This window comes from Channa argus, chromosome 17 (genome assembly GCF_033026475.1).
Source record: "Channa argus isolate prfri chromosome 17, Channa argus male v1.0, whole genome shotgun sequence".
NCBI lineage: Eukaryota > Metazoa > Chordata > Actinopteri > Anabantiformes > Channidae > Channa > Channa argus.
In genome coordinates, this window is record NC_090213.1 from 1080655 (window position 1) to 1102644 (window position 21990).

General features: G+C 43.6%; 1 protein-coding gene across 18 annotated transcripts in view; it reads right to left on the reverse strand.

Annotated features, from left to right (window-relative positions):
- The window catches only part of adgrg6 (adhesion G protein-coupled receptor G6), a 60809-nt gene that overhangs the window by 24446 nt on the left and 14373 nt on the right, over nucleotides 1-21990 (reverse strand). For 6 of the 18 annotated variants that reach the window (XM_067482040.1, XM_067482037.1, XM_067482036.1 and 3 more), the window contains exons 3-11: nucleotides 18363-18710; nucleotides 17252-17391; nucleotides 16307-16589; nucleotides 14977-15150; nucleotides 13240-13287; nucleotides 9005-9070; nucleotides 6743-6814; nucleotides 5752-5805; nucleotides 4961-5038 (exon numbers count right to left, since the gene is read on the reverse strand). In XM_067482040.1, the coding sequence (XP_067338141.1) occupies nucleotides 4961-5038; nucleotides 5752-5805; nucleotides 6743-6814; nucleotides 9005-9070; nucleotides 13240-13287; nucleotides 14977-15150; nucleotides 16307-16589; nucleotides 17252-17391; nucleotides 18363-18710 (1263 nt within the window). The remainder of the gene's footprint in view (nucleotides 1-4960; nucleotides 5039-5751; nucleotides 5806-6742; nucleotides 6815-9004; nucleotides 9071-13239; nucleotides 13288-14976; nucleotides 15151-16306; nucleotides 16590-17251; nucleotides 17392-18362; nucleotides 18711-21990) is intronic. The other 12 variants (XM_067482038.1, XM_067482053.1, XM_067482042.1 and 9 more) reach the window with 11 other exon arrangements.

Here is a 21990-nt window from a genome sequence, read left to right on the forward strand (position 1 = left end):
AACACGAGGTTGTGAGGTGTTAGATTTGAATTTGTCATCATCAGGGAGGAAGGTGGCTTCATTCACAGGAGGTGATTGGCTGAAGATGTACTGCAGGAGTGACTCTGTTGACTGGCTGGTAGGCTGTGTGATGGATCTGTGGGACTGGGAGGGTTGGGTTGTTGTGGACCGGTGTAATCCAGCCACTGGCCAATTGTCAGACAGAAAAACAATTTCTGTTTCTGCATTGCTGGCAGAAAGTTCTGGCAATGGCACCCAGCTAGGAAGGAGAGGAGAGGGAGAAGTGGTGATGAAAGGTTGGAGAGGAAGGGAGGAGACGGTCAAAGAGGGAGGGATTTCAGGGTAGATGGGAGAAAGGTGAAGAGAAGAAAACAGAGGCGTGAGGGTTTCTGCAAGAGAAAGAGAAGGTAAAATGGAAGGTGAAAGAGGAGGCGGAGAAAAAATTAAGTGGGATGATCGCTGCTGTAGCTCCCCAACATCAACATGTGCCTCCTCATTTTCTGTTTCCTGCCTTGGCCTCTTTCTTATATCTAGTTCATCACGTGCATCTGAAAACTCATTCGTAAGTGGCTGAAAAGTGGAGTGTGTCAGTGTCTGCATTTGTGCTGAACTGTAAGTGTGGCTGGGACGTTCAGTGTTAGTTTTTGTCAGGCCTGAGTACTGCGTATAATCCAGCCCTGAAGCCATGGTCATGGCCTCATGCTGTGCACCCAGGCTGTTGAGTAGTGCCATGGTCTGTGCCTGTGCCATGACAGATGGATTGGACAATGGGGGAATGGGGCGATTAAATGCATCATCATAACCAGCGAGTGTCTGTGAACCCCTGGAGTCAGACTCCCCATGAGTTGCTGTGGTTGTGTTCACCTGATTATTGGTGTTTGAATGGGAGATTGTATGCTGCAGCCTCCATGGTTCTCGGTTATAGGTCAGCCTGTCTTCTCTGTCGTGTGACCCAAATGAAATTTTCTCAGCCAAGAGAAGAGAATTCGCATTTACAGCATTAGGGGTAGGTGAGGATGAAGACAGTGTAGTTTCCTCTCGTATCATGAGCCCTGTCACACTAGCAACTTGGATCACAGTATCAGCAGAAAGAGTCTCTGCAGTGACAGTCAGCCATGCACTGTCAAACTGAAAGGAAAGCGGACTCCAAGTTGAAAAATAGGGATTTGAAGATGAAAAAGGGGCAATAGGCAAAGAAGGAGAATGCACATTTTGGCTTCTATCAGTATTTGCCTGAAGAAGAGCTGGGGTGCGTTCAAAGGCCCAAATACTAGCAGCTGGCAGGGATGTAAAGCTAATGTCAGGCTGATTCTCCGGAAGTAACTCTAGAGGAGAGTCACTTAAATCTCTTGGATCAGAATGAAGTAAGAACTGATTGAGTGAAAGACCGGCCGCATGAGAAGAAGGCCACAAAAGCAATGATGAATCCACCTCAGGGACAGACAAATGTGACAGCGATGGCTGTATTTGAGGAGGTAAATCTGGTGTGATTATCGCAAAACTGGACGCCAAATTTGCCACAGCTAATCCTGATGGAGTTGGATTAAATTGAATAGAGGAGTGAAAAACAACCTTAACTGAATCGATTATTATATCTGATTGGGCATCAAGAAGCGGATTATCCTGGGGGTAGGCAGAGGATATTCTAAATGCTTCTGATAAATTGCTAGGGGACGTTTCAGCAAAGTGGTGTTCTGGGAGCAGTGTACCATCAACACCTTCCATCTGAGCCCAAGACGGCGCTTTAGAAAAGGGAGAAAGAGACTCTACTCTAGTCACAAAGCTCTTTTGAAGGTTTGAGGACAGAGACAGAAATGACAACAGAGAAGAAGGCTGAAAGTTCCTGCTATCTAACGCTGAAACACGACCAAATTCAACAACACTGTCCGTCTCTGAAAGCTTTTGAGTGGCCTGCTGGGAAGAGGAGGGGGGTAAGGGGGAGGCCTGCCAGGGAGCAGTGTTGGGTGGAAGAGTTGTGGTGGTGGACCACAAAACATGAGGTGATGAGCGCAAAGTAAGGTTGTTAGTGGAGTAAAAGGGAGGGAAAGATGGAATTTGTAAAGTACCAGTGTTCAGAGAGACAGATGCTGAAGAAGATAGAGTGACGGAATGAGAGGAGGTGAAGGGAGTTATGGCTGACAGAAAGGGAAAAGAAGGAGAAGGGGGAATGATAGGTAGGATGATAGATGAGGAGTAGTGAGAGTAGGCAAGAAGGGGCGTAAAAGTGTTAGAAGAAGTTTTATTTTCGGCTACTGCAGCTTTAATGTTACTTCCAGCAATGTCTGTTTCGTATTCACTGTCCAGTGGGTGTAAAGAATGGGAGGAATCAGATAACTGAGTTATGTCTTTGTTCTGTGGCACTGAAGAAGAAAAGATCTGTTTGTGTAAAATCTCCTCTGCGAGAAAAGAAGAAGTTATTCGTACCATGTCCAAAGAAGGTGCTGGCAGTGCGAAGAGGAGGGTTGAAACAGGGGCAATTAGAGGAGATGGTGAAAAAGTCAAGGTTTCCATCTGCTGAGGGGCAGCTTGTGAGTATGGACTTTCCTCTAGCTTCTGTCCACTTGAACTAGTATTGTTTGAAGTCCTGTGCTGGGTTTGAGTTCCTGTCAAAGTCTGAGAAACAGTTACTGCAGAAATTTGAGAGCTGCTCTTGACTGCGGCAGCTTCTGGGTCCACTTGATTTGGTGAGTGAGTTAGAGAAAGCTCAGTGGCAGAAATGAAGCTACTGAGCAGGGTCTCTGAGTCATCGTGGAAATACATGTGCTGACTTTTATCTTCGGAAGCAGTTAAGGGCTGTGTGACTAGAAGCAAAGCGCCGTGAGAGTCAAATGTGTTAAATAATTGTTTGTTGTTGGCACCGGAGATGGTGGGTGGTTTATCCAAAGAGTACGCAGCATCAGGCTCATACAGGCTGAAAGAACCACCCGCCTCCGAAAGCTCAGTTAAATCATAAACAAACAATTCAGACCCAGATGAGCCCTCAATGCTCAATGGGTCTGGAGGATCTGTTTGGTTACCCATGGCAACTGTTTTGTTGTCTACAGCACTCACGCTCAACAGTGACCACTGCTGCACGACTGGCTTGTTCTTTCTGTTGCTGAGCAGAGATGATGATGACAGCAGTGACGATGATGATGACGAAAGGGGTGCTGCCCCCTCTGAAAAGGAAGATTCCTTTGTATCTAATGCCGCATCTCTACGTTGCCATGGAGATGTTGTTTGAGATAACATGGAGACCCCTAATGCAGGAGGGAGATTTGAGTCTTGAATAGTTGCAGTTTCCTTGTTGAGGATTGGTTGGTGGGAAAATGTTCGTTTTGTTGGAGGTTGAGTCGATGAATCCAAGCGAGTTGTGTTTTTCAACAATGGAAAATACGCTGTGTACCCAGATGTGTATCTGAGTCCAGTTGTTTGTTTATTGTAGGTGGGCCTAGATGTGGACTTGAGATTGGGGGGTACAGTAGGTTTTGTGACGTGAACTGTTGATCTAGGTGGTGCTCTTGTAGAAGCTAGATGCTGTACTCCAGTGGGCCTCTTTCTTCCCTGCCAGATCAGAGGTGTGGAGATGAACCCTAGGGGGATCCTGGAGCTGCGATGCCTGGGGACAGAGGCTGGAGGTCTATAGTGAAAGGATTCAGGTGGAGATGGGGGGGCAGGAGCTGAAGCTAAGAATCTGGGTTGATGTGCTGGATGTGAGGGCCTATGGCCTTGGTCTGGGGGATTCAATGGACTTGATGTGCTGGTCCTATGAAGAGGGATAATTCCAGGTCTTGCTTGTCTGTTTAAACCAGCTGGAAGAGCTGCAGGTCTAGCAGCCTTTGAAACAAGAGGTCCAGCAGAAGTTAATCCAAACACATGCCTGAGACTTTTGTGGTGAGCAGCTGGACCAGGAACCAACTCTTTGGACTGGAAAGAAAAGGGTTCAGGCTGCTGAAGAGTAACTACAGCAGGAGCATAAGCAGCAGAAGAAAGGTCTTTACTTGGAGAATTCACAGTTGTATCCTTCGCTGTCACCAGCACACATCCAACCAGTTGTCATTATAGTAAAAAAGCAGGTAACAGAATGTAAATTAAATAATAATGAGTAGCTTCAAACAAAAGCAGTAGTATATACAATGAAGATTAAGAAACACCTTACATCACTATGTCAGGTGACCTGTCACGGTTTTCCTTCAGTAGGGTTAGTATAACGCCACGAAGTTGGATCAAAGCATGATTAGTGATACACAAACAGTATCAAGATCAAAAAAGTTTACAGATGCTTGTTAATGAACTGCAGGACTGTGTCTTACCCCGAAGAGGACGCAGCAGAAACAGCTATGTTAGTAAGCTGCTGGTGGAGAAGACTGCAAAACTAAACCAGACAAGCAGCAGAGAATCACGCTGTAAGAGTGTTGTGCATGTGGGGGGTGGGGAAGCAAAACGACCCCCTGATCTAAAGGCGTTATGACTGGGATACGTTTGCCTTGTGTCACGAACAAATTCATGTAACTATATCACAGAAAGGTCAACATAATCAAAGAGCCGTCATTTCACATACAGGAGAATGAACCGATTTTCCTGAAAACGGTTCCATCAGAAATACTTCATGCCATCATACAAATAATCACTCGTCTATGCAGATTTGCACCAGTGTTAAACAGCATTATGATACTTTAGTGGTTTTAGTGGTTTAGCAGCTTTCTCAGCACGTAGTACTATTTGTAATTTAGTCTTAATTAGCGTTAGCACTACAACAAGTTAGAGATTAGTTTAGCAACAGAAAATTAGTAAAACATTTATGACATATGTAACTAACCACAGTCATTTAATAAACCACATGACAAACATTTATAGGTGCAAGTTTCCAGGATGTGAGAATTTCCACACCAAGCAACAGCTGATACAGTGTCAGACCGTGTAGGTTTGTGTCCCTTTCAGAAAGGCCACAAAGTTCTGTATGTGTGTGGTTCACTCTTACCGTGCTCAGTGGGGTTAGTAGCTGGGATGTTAGTGGGAGCAGATGAAGCAGTAGCTGTGATGCTTGCAGGCTGCTGGTCTACAGAGGAGGTAACAATCCCAGAGTATCACGTCAGTTTAACAGACACATGCTGTGGGTGGTGTAAAATACGCCGCTCTGCAGGCAGCTTGTATCTGAAGCCACAGCTGGTTAGCACAGAGTCAGTCAACCACACACGGGAAAAGCTCGTAGGGGGCTTTGATTTAAAAGGCTTTAAACCAATTTAAAAAGCTTTTAAAAGGTAATAAACTGTATATGAAGGATTTTTCTCAGTTTTAGAAATGTCAAATACATAACTTAAAAATACATAACTTCCATTTTTAACCCAAAGAGTCATAAACAAATACTAATAACAGGGAGAGCGTAAAATCCATCCTTTGCAGGTATAATCAATGCCGTTGCTACAGCTACCAAATCCGAGAGTTTCCACATAAGGGAAAACTTAAATCTACATAATAACAATTAAATATAAAAATAGTATATATATATATATATATATATATATATATATATATATATATATATATATATATATATATATATATATATATATATATATATATATATATATTTATTTAATTTTTTTTTTTTTTAATCTTTCTGTTTTGGTCAGGTACCCTTGTGTTGAGAAAGTTCTACCTTCTTACTCTGGCCGAGGGGGCACCTGGGGCCCCTGGGCCACCTGTAATTCCTTTGAAAGTCTAGAGATGCTTATGGAAAACAACAAAGCAGCAGAGCAGATTAAGTCTTACCAGAGGAGGAGGAGCTGGTTGTGTTGGTGCTAGTGGTTGGGATGGTGGATGGAGCTGCAGTGATGGAGGGAAGGATCGGATATAGCAGAGCAGGAAGGACAACAAGATGGTTTTAATGCTGGCTGGTGTAGATCACCCAGTGCTTTATTTCCAACACGCAACTTTTTAAATGCATGAATTTTAAAATTCAATCACACTATGTGTTTGTCAAGGGGAATTTCCTTCTTTACTTGAGCTATGTATTTAAAATTCCAGGCTTCTGTTTGGAAAGAACCTTAAAAAAAACAAGAGCTAAGTTTTATTACATTCCGTGAAATATCCACACTAAAACTTCTCAGATGGACAAAAGGCACAGAGGTTAATTACCTAATGATAGAGGCTTCTTGAACTAGTTTTAAATGCAGTGGCAGATAATATTTATCTAGTCTCATCTTTTCTGGGTCAAACACGTTCATCATGACCTATTCATCAGAACAGAATTAGGTGAGTCTTCTCCCAGGTACAGAGTAAATATTAGAGTGAACAAATGAATAATTCAGGCTTTTACTTTTCAGAGGTGCATGAAAAGTAAAATTACTCTAAGCAAATTTTCATAGGTTCTTGAAAGGTCAAACATAGAGAAGGTTCTGATTTCTGATCAAAATCCTATTAAGGATATTTGTTTTTGGTGATGAACTCTAAATGACTTCCTGGATCTCACGTGAGCCCCTGAAATCCTCTCAAATTTATAGGATATATGGCAGAAAAGGAAGTAAAAGATGGTTTAAAAAAACAACAACTATGGTTTCAACTAGTAAAACCATGTGAATGAGCTGCACAGGTGCTAAATAGAGGTACAGGACGGAGGGAGGCGAAAAAGAGGGTGATCAGAAAGCAACAGGAATGAAGCAGCAAAAAAATGGGGAAGTTTAAGTCTTAATGAAAAGGAAGCAAAGAAAAAAAGAGCATAAAGAGCACAAGAAGGTGGATGGTGAGGATGAGGGTTCCTTACCGTTGCTGTTGGCATTAGTAGCACTGATGGTGTTAGTGGAGTCAGTGGATGGGGTGCTGGGGGAGGAAGCAACTGGTGGTAGCAACAAGGGGTTGGGATGAGAGAGAGAAATGAGGATAATGAATGTTTGAGAATGGGCACCACTAAAGTCTGTCTTCAGTGCAGAACCTTCACGAGCTACAAAGCAGAAATGCATTTTTCTAAAGGTTGTTACATTCTGCAAATTCCCTTGAAATTGGTCTTCAAATGGAAAAAAAAGGTTAGATGACACTAGTTTGGCCATGTTGAACTGTTTAGAACAGCGTCACTAGTTGGATCTCAAAGTGAGATGCACCGGTAGATGGAACATCCATCAGACCTGATTGCTTGGCACTGTTTGTGTCTGTGTTCATGCAACCGATGTAGCAACTCTACAGAAATCAGCGTGGTGTGTTAGCTGCTTTGCAAAATTTTTAGGATTGAGTTATTTTACCATTGAAACTCAGCTAAAACAATGTTTTAGTACTAGCTAGTAGTGTCTACACTTACAATACAATAAGTACCAAGTGCAGTTAAGAGAACTGTCTTACAGTGTGCTTTTCTGTAAGGTTACAACCTGATGTAGGCTTTGTTTGCTGAACACCAGCTAATCTCACTAAGCGTCCACTGGTCCAATCAAAACACCAGGACACTGTCTTCCTACTTGCCCCAGGTGTGCTCCTCTTCAGCTGACCCAGTGCTCCAGGGACTCATTTCAAATCAAAAGTAAAACCATGTTAGCGCTCTCTGTCTCTCATGGCCTGTTGTCCTGCCAGTCATTTATACTCTGGAACAAAAGCTGAAGCTTAATTCGCTCGGCCCCCTCGGTCTCATGAGGACAACCCCACATGCACGGCGGGAAAAATGTGCAGGATAGTGTGAGAATTGACATTTGGGGGGTGGGATCGGGTCACGTCATAAGATGGCTACTGTTCTTTTAGATCCAGAGACATCGTCCAGCTAAGGGGATTTTCTTTAGGTCATGACCAGTATTTGGGCAGGATTCTAGCTGGGTGGTTCGCTGCTCCCTGCTGCAGATGGACAGCACTCTGCGGTGGTTTCCTTGAAAAACATTGTCTAGTCCTTTCACGTACTGTATTTTCGTCCCAGGACACGGATGGATCATTCGAGGGGAATTTGATGAAAGGAGCCCTTGGAGCTTCTTTTCCCACATTGTTTGCAGAGAGTGGGCGGTAGAGGATAAATGCCTATTAAATTGCAACCTTTGTACAATATTTTCCCCTCATTTGCAAAGGCACTCAAGAATTTCTGCATCTCGACCAACTTAAAATTCCTGTCCTTGTTTGACTTCTTACTCTTGATTCTTTCCCAAGTGAATTTCATTAGCAGAGCCCCACACAAGGACTCCAAGCTGTTTACAAGGAGCACAACTTGTGACATCCTCCACCCTCACGTGCTTGATTCAAAGAGAAAAAGCTCCGTAAATTCCTCCGCTTTCTACTTCAGTATTTATCAGAATTACTATTCCAATCAATGAATCCCACACTTTGGAATATCTTGTTGCTTTATTAGTCTGGAACATTAAGATATTCAATTAACTGAGAGACTCATCTCTTTCTCTAATCTGTAAGTTATTTTGATGTTTAGTCCAATAAAGGCATGAAAATGATGACAAATAACTACTGCAGGTTTGCAGAGTCTGAACATTCATATTGCAATTATAGTGACCAAAATCATCACGGTTGTCAGTATAGTTGTCTATACACAAGGTGTTGTTCTGATAGCAGATATAAGAAGTGACCAGGAGAAAATAAAAGTATTTCAATTGCAACGTAAAACGTAAAAGTTGTGTGTCCCCTAAACAAACGGGTCTGTCTCATCCCTAATTAACGTGGCATCTCGAATCCGGATGCACCGTATAGGCCTGCCTCTCTGAGCTAGTTGGTTTAAACCTGATGAAGACTTTCAGACGAGACGTGAGACGTCTGAAACAACTGCAAGCAGAAGTCCAGTTGCCGCCCTTAGATATCTAGCTTATGCTACATGAAAGTGTTTTAGATGTTTCTTTACAATTTCTAAACATGGAGCATCTGCACACTGAAATTGTATAAAAACTAGATTACTCAGTGGTTACTGCTTGCAATAGGCCTCTGTTGGTTTGAAAGGGCAGCGTGGACTGATTCAAACACGAATCACAAAGAAAAACATCACCCAAAATATGTGTTCATGTAGTTATTTGAGCTGTTCCTGTTATCTGTGCGGAGGTGTGTTTGTTTTTCCTACCTGGGCAGCCCAGTAAAGAAGGATCACACTCGGATTTGGTGGTTGTGCTGCTGGTCATAGGGACACCTTTGGAGACATGACAGAAGAACATTATCACCTTCATCCAGGAGGATTTATTGCAGCATTTAGCTCGGGGTAGCTTTCTGATCAGCTGGCTGATTTCCCATCACACTGACTTTTTGGGCTGTGGTGGGACATAGATTGGTAGCTTGCAGGGATCAAACCCCTGATGCTTTATTTCAGGGACAGTCTGTCTGTCCAACTATGAGCTTACAGCAGCCAGAACTCAACAGCTCCTCAAGTGCTTTGGCCACTTGAAATATAATCTGAGCCCGGCTGCAGCCCACATACTGTTCATTCACGGGCCCACACACACACACACACAGTAACAGAAGAAGTGTCAGCAAATTATTGCAGTGATCCGTTGAGTGAAAACACAGAAATTCAGTAATCAAAGACGACACGTTGTTTAAAAGAGGTGAGAAAAGCTGAGGTAGACTCAGTGTCTAGCTCTCTCTGTCTTTGTCTCTCTCTCATTTCCTGAGCCTCTTGTGATTCGCTCTTTTATGTCTTTAACTTTTTCTTCCTCGTTCCTTCCTCCCGTTTCTTCTTATGATCTTTTTCCATTCTCTTTGCTTTGTCTCCCTCTTCAGCATCGTCCCTGTCTCCTTTTTTCTCACCTACTGATTCACCAGCACCTGTGAGGCATTTTTGTTTTTTCTGTAGCTTGAAGTTTTAGTAGACAGTAGGAATCACTGTAGATTTTCAATTTAAAGATAAACCTTGTTTCTTCTCCTTCCTGTTCTAATAGAATAACATGTGCACAGTAAACCTTGCTGTTGGGTGAAAGGCCACAGCTCAGCCTCATCCAACACCTCTGGGATAAAAATAAATACTAACTGTGAGCCAAATGAAAGCTGCAGTGGACATTTACAAACTAAATGAACAACATTTCCTAAAAGTAATGTTCCAATGCAACTACACTGCAAACTTTAGCAGAGGTTTTATTCAGTGATTGGATTGTGTTCAAGCTTCTATTAATGGGAACACAGGGAGGAGGTGGATGACCCCAAAAACACCAAAACAAAAAAACTTGGTAACAAACTACTATTACCAGCTTTATTCATGTAAAACATGTCATTACAGGAAAAACTCCCTGCAGCCAGGCAACTGCTGGTGGAAACACAGAAACCAGAAGACGCTTTTTTGTCCTCCAATTCCCTGCTTCATCTCTCCCTGTCCTGTCGGTTCTAACTCTGGTGAGCAGCGTGTTGTGAACCGGGACAATGACTGCTGCTTACTGCTGCTCTGCTGGGCCCAGTAACAGCAGTGTTGGTTGGGGAGGGGGCAGATAAAGTCAAGAATGACTAACAACAAGTTAGAATTAATGGAATCATTCTGCACCAGGCAGCAGGCGTCCTTCCTGTAAAAATATGTGTATTGTATGCAAGAGGACAAGCTCACATTTGCATGTTTATGCTGTAATTTTAGCATCATTTTGCTCTTTAAGCCCTTTTGGGTTTCAGAGGCATCAGGACGAGACGTAATGTGCTCAAAATGCAAATGATGTAAAAACAAATTGTAACAATTGATTTCTCTTTCAGCTTTTATTTCGCAGCCAGTGTGTCTTTATCAGGGCGTAGCTGTGTTGGCAGCAGCTGATGAACTATAATTAATGCAGTGTGCTGTAATTCACCATCATTACTGCACAAACGTGTGGTTCACAGTTTGAGTTTATTCCACAGCATTTTCATACAAATAACGTTTGACACTTCAGCAACTCTCAGGGCAATAAAACTGTTCCCCAGCACAGTGACAGCTTGGACTAAACTCAGCCAAGGTTGCAAAGAGGAATGAGGATTTAGATTTCCATTTAGATGTGGTGTAGGTCTCCCTGTGGTCTGGAAAGGCCAGGGATGAATTAAAGGTGTAATGTATCCTACAGCGGGTCCCACATCCCTGACACTAGAACCAGACTCAGAGAATGAACCTTCCTGTAAAGGAGGATCAGGACCATGTGACAGACTGTGACTGTGTTCGTCTTCACTGTCTGCCATCAAACAGAGATGAAAGACAACTCAACACACAAAGCGCACACACACACACACGTAAAACACAATTTACCCTTCTGCTCCTCGGAGCTCGGCAGGCGCCTGGCGACAGCTCCTGCTCTCATTACCAGACCAAAGAGAAACATAAAAACGGCTTCAGATGCTCCCCAGCGCTTTGGGAGCCTCGTAAAAAGGAAACAGCGTTTTCAAGGTAAACAAAACCGAGCGCACCTCCCCGCGAGGACCACGAGTGGGGAAGCTCTGGTGATTGCAGCTGGAGATGCATGGCTTTCATTCCTAGCTATGAAGTCACTCATTTGGGATTAAGACCAGATGTGAATATTGTAGTTTTAGGACATGTTGTCCTAGTGACTAATCCTATCACACACCAGTCCAGATTCACTGCTCAAACTTTGACCTCCGTCTGCCTATACTGTACTCTACTCCACATATTGCTAATTTAAGCTGTGATGTGGTGGAATGAAGATGTGGGGGATGGGACTTCAGCGGCTGAGGGGCTCTGGGGCCCCCTAATAACTTTGTGTACCACTAATCAGTGCTTGCGGCAACAATTAAAGCTTTCTCTCATTTCCATAACCAACTGTTCAGTGGACTAATCACACACAGGTTCTGTGTACGTCCAAACATCCACCTTGACCTCCGCTCTCCTTTCATTTTCCTGTGCAGAAATAACAGAGAATTACTGCATCAGCCTTTCGCCAATCCACCAACCTGTCAAGTCTGTCCAGTCTGTTGTCCTAATCAGTTTATCACTGGGTCCAAGTGGGTTTTGGTGCCAAATATCAGTTGAGGCATTTTTAAAACCCCATCACCAGTGTGGAGGTGCTGCCTGAGAACAATGTCCACATTTTCAACCTTGTAAAATTTTGTTGAGAGGCAGCATTAGTGCCCAAGTCTTGTCCTGCTTTTTACATTTTCACTTTCTTTGCCTTTTATCTTTCGCTCACACTCATTAACTGTATTTTCTCAGACACGGTAGGAAAAACCCCCAAATACTCAGTTGGTCCACTGCAGCTACAAAACTTCCATTATTGAAGAATGAAAAATGTCATGGTTTTTGAGCTCTGAGGCTGTAAAATGACCTGTCAAAACAAAACCTCTGGCTTCAAGTGTGACCCATCAGGACTGATCCTTCCTGGCCGTCTGTAAACGTCCATGTACAGAGGCTCACAGTGCTGCTTCTGCTGGAAATTGTTCACCTTCACACAGTCGTCTTTGTGTCTGTCGGCATGACAGTCACCGGAATATTGGCTTGTATTTAAACCTCCTGCTCTTTGCACAAAAACCTGTTTACTGCTGGTGACATGGGATCATTTCTGTGATCTCTGGACAGCAGGCAGCTGTCTGTGTCCTCTGCATCAGGGATCAAGGAAGGTGAACTCATGTTTACTGCTAACTTTTGCTGTCGTTTCTGGATATATTGCTGTGGATTTAGGGCAGAAAACCTCCATTTTGTTGTTTAGTTTTATCGCTCATCTCCTGGAGCTTCTTCTAAGACGAGGCCGGCTGCTGGAGACGGAGCACTGCACATTTAAAGGTTTAGTAAATAGATTTCACATCAAAATCCAAAAGCTTCTGTCAAAGCATTTCCATAGCTGGTTTCTCTGTACTGGGAGCAACAACAATGAGCAGAGCTGCACAGAAAAGATTTGATTTGTTAAATTAAATATAGATGTACTGCATTCAAATGCACAAACACAATGGACCAGCCTAACCACACAAAAATAACCAATCAAGAAAAAAGACTTTCACTCCTGCCGATACTTTTACATCTGCACTGCAACTTTGGTGCCACGTTGCTGACAGGACGACACTCGGAAAGTTTCTCTGACTGACAGTGTCTCAGCTCTGCTGTGTGAAACCTCCACATTCGCAGTGTCTGTGCACCAGGGAGACACTGTGACTGACACAGCAGACAATCAGCGGCAACGAGTGGAGTCTGAGGAGCTCATCAGACCATGTGGAAGCACATGTCCACCATCAGCCAGCAGAGGGAGCATTAGTCTACCTGAAAGCCCAGCATGAGGGTTTCAAACTGAAACAGATGCAATGCAGTTTGATTACATTAGGATTATTTCTAAAGATAATTTGTATAGTCAACAGACGATTGACTGTTCTACCAGGACACGCACACAGACACAGCAGCAGGTTAGCAGCACTCACCACTCGTTGGCTCAGCAGCAGTTAAATGAATGCAGTTAGGGAAGCAGGCTGTGAAGAGAAGGACAGATTAGTGGGCATCAGTTAGCAACACGTCCATAAATCTAATGGGAGAGTTGTTAATTACAGGTAAAGACAGAGAACATTACAACAAGAGAAGCTCGGACATTCAATTTGCACAATTAATGGATAATAGCACTCAGTCATTAGTGATGAGGTGAAAAGGAGGATCAATCAGCCACATGTTACAAGTGTATTGGCTCCAGCAATTAGACAGATCTATGAGGAACAAAGTTGCTGTGAGCATGAAAACACTGACCGACAAATTATTACTGACACATCATTAGTGTAGTTTACTGTGTCCCGGTGAATTCACATACGCAGCATGTGTGGACACACCAACTGTTACTGCAGCCTCCATCGAGTGGGTAGCCCCTTTTTCTGTGTACTGCACGGGGGTCTCACTCTGCCCACCAGGACTGCTACTGCTGAAGTATCAGTGAATTCAGTCCACAGTGACCAAAGGAGAAAATAAATGAACTAAAATAAAATATACTGTGTATAATGATACACTGCACATGCATGTGTGAACTCCATGGGAACAGCAGATTGTGTTGCCGAATTTCAAACTGTTCAATCTGTTTGGCACAAACAAGAATTTAATATACTGCAGGTCAGTGCTGTAAAAACAGTAAGTTAATTTAAACTTTGGGTTGTAATGTCTCAGCTTCTCTCTGTGTGGATCACAGCAGATAAAGTTTCACGTAGTGTCAGAAAAGCTAAAGTGAAATGAAGTGAATTCCTCAACTGTGGGCACTCACTGTGTGTGTGTGTGTGTGTGTGTGTGTGTGTGTGTGTGTGTGTGTGTGTGTGTGTGTGTGTGTGTGTGTGTTCACTGAGTACAACGTTGGCAAGCATCACACTGAAACCACTGTGGCTACACGCTCATTACCAGCATTTTATAATGTGAGGTTTTACTCTGTGGACACACACACACACACGCTTACACTCATTTATAGTTACATTTGTAGCAGAGTCTGAAATGTAAAAATGTGTGAAATGTAAAACACACAAGAACAGTAGTGTATCTGTTGTGTACTGCTGTCTCCTAACAATCCCACAGTGCAATGCTTCCTGTTGTACAGATGAATGACAGTGTGTGTGTGTGTGTGTACATCAGCCTGCAGTAATAATCTACTGTAATTGATACTAATCAGCAGTAGATACTTGCAAGAAACAACACATTTAAATGCAGTGGAATACAGAAGTCTGCCTCATTTGCATATGTGCAGGAATCTGCCTGTGAGCTCTCAGTGGACTTTCATCAGCCAAGTGGGTTTTCTGAAGCGAGCAGGAATCAGAATGAAGGTCGGCAGCCAAACCTGGAGTCTGGGTGCGTTTTTCCATCCTGAATACGGAACTCAATGCTTTAGATTTGTATTATAACCTAATTAAATCACTATTTTTACTGCTGAATATTAGAAATAAAAATGGCTGCTATGTTTGATTTTTGGTTTTGGAAACACACACTGGCATAAACTTTTGTTGCTTTAAATACTTTTTGTTAACAAGAGCCAAGAAAATCCCCAAACCTTCCCTTCTCTCTCCTGCCCCCACCACAAAGCTCTCATCTCTCTGTAGTTTTTAGAACAAACAAATAGTGGGTTTTTTGGGAACTATTTTCGGCGGAGGGTTACTCCCCATGTTGTGCCGCAGACTGTGGTAATTTGCGGTACTCACTGCAGCTGAGCGTGGTGTCGGTCTGGGCCAGAGGTTGCAGGATGGTCCAGTTGCTTTGGTCCCAGTCTAAGATGTTCCCCTTCGCATCACAGTTTAGTTTTTTAAGCTCATCCTCCGACAGGACCTTATCCCACAGCCGGAGGTTGTAGATGTAGCCGTCAAAGCTCCGCTGCCCTGAACACAAACGCATCACACAGGCATCAAGTGTTACATGCAGGAAACTGCTCGTCCATTTGTTTGATGGTAACGCTGGATTCATTTGCCTGCCCTGTGGTTAGCCTGTCCACAGAACAACACCTACTGGATGGACCAATGGGACATCTATGTCACCCAACGATGAAATGAACTGGAGGATCTGACTTTTCATTACCACCACATGGGAACAGATTCGTGTAATGAAATGTTTTCTTTATATCTCCTACAACTGAACTTAGACAGTAAAGTGCTAACATTTGAAGCAATGTTGTTGTTGTTTTTGTAATAGAACCTGTTCTTAATAATTAATAATCAATCTGCAAAGCAGTGAATGTTCTCATGGTGGGAACTGCTCCTAATAACATGCGATCTTTCCAAGGCTTTGCACAGGCTCCGTGAAACAACCAATCACAGTGATCTACATCAACTACATCTAAGATCTTGGCAGCAGGTAGCAAGAAGGTTGTTCCAGTTCTACATATCTAGATGTTTTGCAGACAGACAGGTCTACCGGCACCATCCAGGGTGGGACTAGGTGGGGACAGTTGTGTTAGTGGTTGGACAGGACAGACTAGAGATACAGTTAAAATGAAAGTCGTCACAGGGAGCAGGATCCTCACATCACTGCACTTCACTTGGACATGGGAGACAATGCTCCAGCAGAGGTGTACATGCTATCAGCTATCTTAGCCATCAGGTGTGACAGAAGCCACGAGTCCATCCACAGCACTATAGATCCAAAAGAAGAAGGTAGAAACTTCTCTCTCTTCATTGCTGTTGGCCAGGATGAGGATCCACGATGTTCACTATTTGGCTTTGTTCACGTGATCCGTCTCTAGGCCGGAGGGAACGGCACTGTGGGAAGTCTCCAGAGTGGCTGATGGTGTAGACCTTCAGTGGGTAAGATCTTAAACTTAAAGCTGGAGGCCTCTGGGAACTGAGGTTGCAGAGGGTTGAAGAATACTCTCCACTTCATGCTCAACTCAGTAGTTACAGTCTCACACACACATCAGGCTGAATGCCAACACAAAACATCTTCACATGTAGAAATCCTCAGACTAACACCATATAAAATGTATCACAGCTCATACGTTTCAGTAAAAGTTAAGAGATGAACTTCCAAAGCCGAACTTACCTCCTAATCGGAACGTTCCACCTCCCGGCACAGATTGCCCAGCAGAGGGGTAGCAGGTACTGGGACTGTACCTCCCATTCAAATAAACCACCACCCTGCCAGTTTGTGACGACCAGGCCAGACAGACAAGCTTCATTTGGGGGGTGAGGAAGTCAGATGAAAGGTCAGGCTGGAGGGCGCAGTTCTGTCCGTTGATGATCATTTTCATGCGGTTTCCACTGGCGCCCAAACTCAGCAACACCTTGTTGCTGCTGTCATGGTAGGTGAAGATCCACTCATCCTCCTCAGGGACAAAGACAAAGACTGAGAGTCAAAGATCGGATCAGGATTCAGTGGACGGCTGGAGGGGGGTTGAGGAGACCAGCTCTGAACAGAGACAGGAGTTAGTGTCTTCATTGATTGTGAGGGTCATTGTGCAGGAAGCTTCTGTTTCTTTATTGAGCCTTTTATCTTTTGACCAGTCAGCCCGTCCAGCTGATACTGATCTAATGTTTATTTCAAATTCCAACATCAGTTGCAAACTGTGAATCTGTCTCCAAGAGCTACACACCAGTCAGATTATCTTTCCTGTATTTTACCTGAAGTTGCTGATGTGTATTTAAAACAATTACCTGTATGTCCATCATCAGCCTGTAAAACTGCTGTGAATCCCCATAACATCTGACTACAGTCTGATGTGAGAGTCAACTGTGCATGTGCAAGATCTCCATGAAAGTTATGATGCTTTGGGGAGAAATCGTTTACAAATGTCTCCACCAAGTGTTTTAGACATGTTACTCAGTAGATGATAAGACAATAATCAAAGCTGCAGACTGACAGACACTAAAGCTGAGTCAAGCTGAATTTATTTTTGGTTTAAGTATCTGTATGGAGACTGTGGAAAACGTGATTCCTTTAGAAAATAACCAAAGTTATGCAGAAAACTGAGTTTTCTTGTGCTCATACCTGTTTGGCACTGTTTCCCTGGACCTCAAAGCATATTGTCAGCTGACTGAGTGTCGGTATGGACACGGTGTTGGAGACCTGGGTGAATCTGCCGTTATCATCAGATACTCTGACCTTCTGGTTCCTCAGGGCCACGGCAACTAGGGAGCAAAAGATGAAGTAAAGGGAGGCAGGAAGAGAGAAAACAAAGCAACCAAGAATCGAGAGAGAAGCATAAAAGGAGTGTGAGGAATAGTGCAGGAATGTAGAAGACAAGCAGTAAAAAATGACAATAAATAAATAAAAAGAAATGAAAAAACAAAAAAGTGGGAAAAATGAGTGGAATAAATAAAGAGGCAGAGGAAGTGATGAAGTGGAAGGAGAGGAAATTACGTTAACACGAGTCTTTTCATACATCTTATTACGAAAACCTGACAGTGACTGAAATTATTTTTGAAATATTCTTTCAAAAGCTGGTTTTAAAAAAACGAGGCACAAACACTGACGGGTTTCAACTTAAATACAAGAAGTGATTACTCTGCAGATCTAAGAAGCAATTTTATCCTCAGGCTTTTCCCACAAGAAACCATTCACACAGATCCTCATGCAAATGAGAAAGTGCAGTGAACAGATGAACCTGCTGCATCTCTCTGAAATAAAACGTTTATTAAATGAGAATGTAAAAACGCATGGGTCTAACTGCCCAAATATAATTACTGAGACAGTGTTTGCACAGGTATATAACCAACCAAGATGGTGAAACATGGAGAAAACACCTGAACTTCTAAACATCCATATGGGACTTTTGTCACCTGCATGGTGGGAAACTTGTCAACCAGAACAAGACATCATCCAAAACAGGAAGAGCAAGAACATGCTGAGGGTGCTTGGAGCCAAACTACAGGATGATGGGTGGGATTGTGGGTCTGTTTCTCTGAACTGATCATCTGCCCAAATGGTCCTGCAGACTGAAGGGTTAGCAGCTCCTAACTCAGAGGGGAAGTCAGGCTGCTTTTCTGTCACCAGCTCATCAACACGCACTCAGAAAGTCACATTACTAGCAGGAGAGGAAGTTAGGCTTTGTGTCTGAACACATTCCAGACCTGGACAGCAGGTCTCAGCCTGGACCTACCGTGCTGGAAGCTAACATTGAACCCCCTCTTCTGCACGCTGAAGTCGGAGGTAAAGGACAGCTCCATCACGCTCCCGGTCGAGTTCAGCGTCAGCCCGTTTGCAGTCAGACCACAGAACTTCACGTCGCTGCTGCCTGTGTTCACCAGGACCCGGTCATAGATGCAGCCCGGAGCCTCCTCCAGGTCAAAGTCCAGAAAGGAGAGCTGGATGATGAAGCCGGCGGGGGCCTGCATGGTCCAACTACAGGCCTGCGAATTGGGGTATTTCTGGGGGTAGCAGGGCGATGTGATTTCCCCCTGGGCCTCCGTCAGCACCAGGTTACAGTTTGTGGAGCTGCAGCCCAGAACTGGAGGTGAATGCAGGACGATACATTCATGAACTTTCAGTACAAGTACAACCTCGACTGAGGCTGTAGAGGTAATATCACTCAGAGGACAAGATGCTGGGGGACAGGGACACAAGGACACCAGTTTCGAATGTTACCAGCCCATTATCAGTTTGTCATCATGGTGATTTAGAAGGGGCCCTACTGCACCTTGTAACCCCAAGTCATCATCATTAGCTGGACTTTTGTTATCAATTCGACTTGACATACGTAATTCAGTTCACATATCCACAATGATATTTCAGACATTTAGAATGAATATTCTGGATATTTGCAATAGAATTCTGACTGGGAAAAACTCCCATTTCAGGACTGTTTTTAGGCATGAATTTCATTTCAGATAAAAAAATTAATAAATACATAAATCTAATCTATAATAAATTTTAAACATTTAAAACACACTGACAAAATATGCCAATACAGATTTCCACAAGTATGACAAGTTGGATTACTGCACATATTCATAAATGTACTGTAAATATGGGACAGGACACTGATTTGACATAATAAGGGTTCACTGACTATTAGAGTGATCTGCACATCATCACTAGTAAATACACTTTACTAAACATTTATTTCTCCATGGTCACAATTCATGTCAACGTGTCTTTAAATCTTGAATGTACGACCGATATCTGAAACATTAAATGTATCATTAATAATAACTGCATTGAATTATAGTTCTGTTGCACATATCCACAGTTTTTAAATCTAAATTGATGTTGTGGATACTTGAAGCAGCCAATAAACATAGATGACCTACTAAGAATGACATTTAATTTATCTACAATTACAAATATCTGCAACATATCTGCGTATTCATTCTGGCTATTGAATTTTAAAATGGCTGCTTTTACTTTTTAGTTTTAAATATCTCAAATTTAATAACATTTCAAAGGTATGTTAACAACTATTTTTTTACTAGTAAGAATATGTTTACTTAGCATTCTGATAAGTGGGAATAAAATTACGTCTAGCAGAAAAGCTGTTATGGACATCAGCCATGATTTTGCATCCATTTCTGATGGTACTGATGACATCTGGCCCACTGATAGGTGCAGTTTGCCCCCTGCTGAAGCATCATTGGGGCCATGATGATCACTGATAATGGCCACAACATTAGAGGGTAAAACTTTAGTAACATAAACAGAGAGTAAAAGACAACACAGGACCACATGCTGCCATCAGGGATCAGCAGATACAGTGGAGTTCAAGGACAAACACAGCTGGCTGTAAAAACCTCAGCTCGGACAGTTAAGGACGTAAGAGAACGAAGACAACGAGACACACACCCTCCATAACCAGGAAGAGCAGGTCAAGATCTTTCTCCTTAAAAGATCCCACTGCTACAGTCAAAAGGAAACAAGACAAGTTGTGCAGTTAGGGAAGATTCAGCAGCCCAGACAGGAACCAATCAAGTAATCAGTCAACAGAGAACCTCATGATTGATTCAGACACAAGCGGATTGAAAAGGTTCAAGTCATTTTTGTGCCCACTTCCTGTTTCATACAGGTATCACAACATACCAGTCGTGCACATGCAGAAAAATCTTGCAGAGAATTAGATTTGGAAAGAGTCACTTTCTCATTGGAAAAGCAGTCAGATTCAAACAGAGAGAGAAGAAGGAATCCAGCTGTAGATGCATTCATACTAACACTGAGACAAGCTCGTGTGAAACTGTGCTCTCACTGCGACGGGTTTGTCAGAGAAACTAACGCACAAGTTGGATTTACTTGAAACACAAACCATGTTAGGCTTCATTATTTTCAACAACAGCTGGAAAGACGAGCCGTCTCTCACAAAATGGAAAGTGGAAAGAATGGTTCGTCTCTCTCGCTGCCGGGTAACAATGGCCTCTGTTGATCTCCGGCTCGGCCGCGGCCAAAACCACAGCCAACGCACTGGAAACGTCACAAACGCCAGTGTGCCAGGGTTTTAACTCTCTCTTCTCCAAGAAACGCTTAGACCCCGGTGCTTCGCTGCAGTGGCTGGAGGCTGAAGCAGCTGAAGCAGTTCACACTCGTGCACAGATTTCACCGAGTCCAGCACTTACACCCCAACCTGCCCCGGGATACTGCTGCCTAACGCACTTCGTGACACTTGTCATCGTCATGAAACCAACCTTCCTCTGTTCCTCTGGAGGCTCCTGACCCTTAAGGCCTGTGGGCATTAACCAACGTGCTATCTGACCACCAAGCTGGAGTCTGTGCCTCTGCTCAGTCATAGCCTCTAACATACTGATACTGCAGTATTTACCAAAAGGAAAAAAACACACGATTCAAAAAACTTCCTGTCTCTCCTCAATGTAGGTCTCTGCCTCTTTTGAATTTACTGTGTTTCAATCACCTGGAATCCTCCATTAAAACCTTTCAAAGCCTTTTCAAACCTGCAGGCAGGTGCGAGCTTGTGCACGGCTTTGGATGATTATTCCTTTAATTTAGAGTCATGGGAGCATTTTAACCCAGGAGCAGATCTCTGTCCCGTCATACAGGACACACACTGGTCTGTAGGCGGCGCTGATGACGCCAGAGCACGAAAACACAACTTATGTGGCTTTAGTTCAGCTTTAAGAAAAGACCTGATCCTGATGCTCTTCGTGTCCTGGTGCAGCTCTGACTACGTAGCTGTAATCTCAGGTGCTCAGAAGGCCAAACCCTGCTGAACCTGGGACTCCAGCAGACTCACCAGAGGCCTGAGGCCTTTTTCTCACAATTCAACTTGAGGGCTGACAGTTCACTGTGTGTAGAGACTAGAAACCGTCTGCTGACGATGGACATCCCACACTGTGTCTTCTTCCTAAAATATCCCGCTGTGGGGGAAGCACTGCTGTAGCTTAAAACACTGGGGGCCATTGTGGACGCAGCGTCTGTCCCCACTTATCCTGCATCTGTCCTGCATTACTCCTGTAGCCAGCAGAGCCAGAGCTCCCCGTCTCCATGCAGTCGTCCTTCATCTGTCCACCATTAGCCACTGAGGTGAACTGCTTCTTTAATGTTGGACAGTAAAACCTAATCAGCACTTTGCAAAGCAAATGTCAACAGCGTAATGTCCTGTTTGGGCTCCCGGGGCCCCGGGGCCTCGTTAACAGCAGTGGTTAAAGAAGGAGACATGTTGGAGCTCTGAACTTTGACGTCCTCACTGTCTCACATCGAGGCTTTTAAATCTGTCCGACATGTTCACACACACACTGGTCAGTTTGTGCTTTACTGCTGATGTACCGTGAACGCACCACACACAGAAA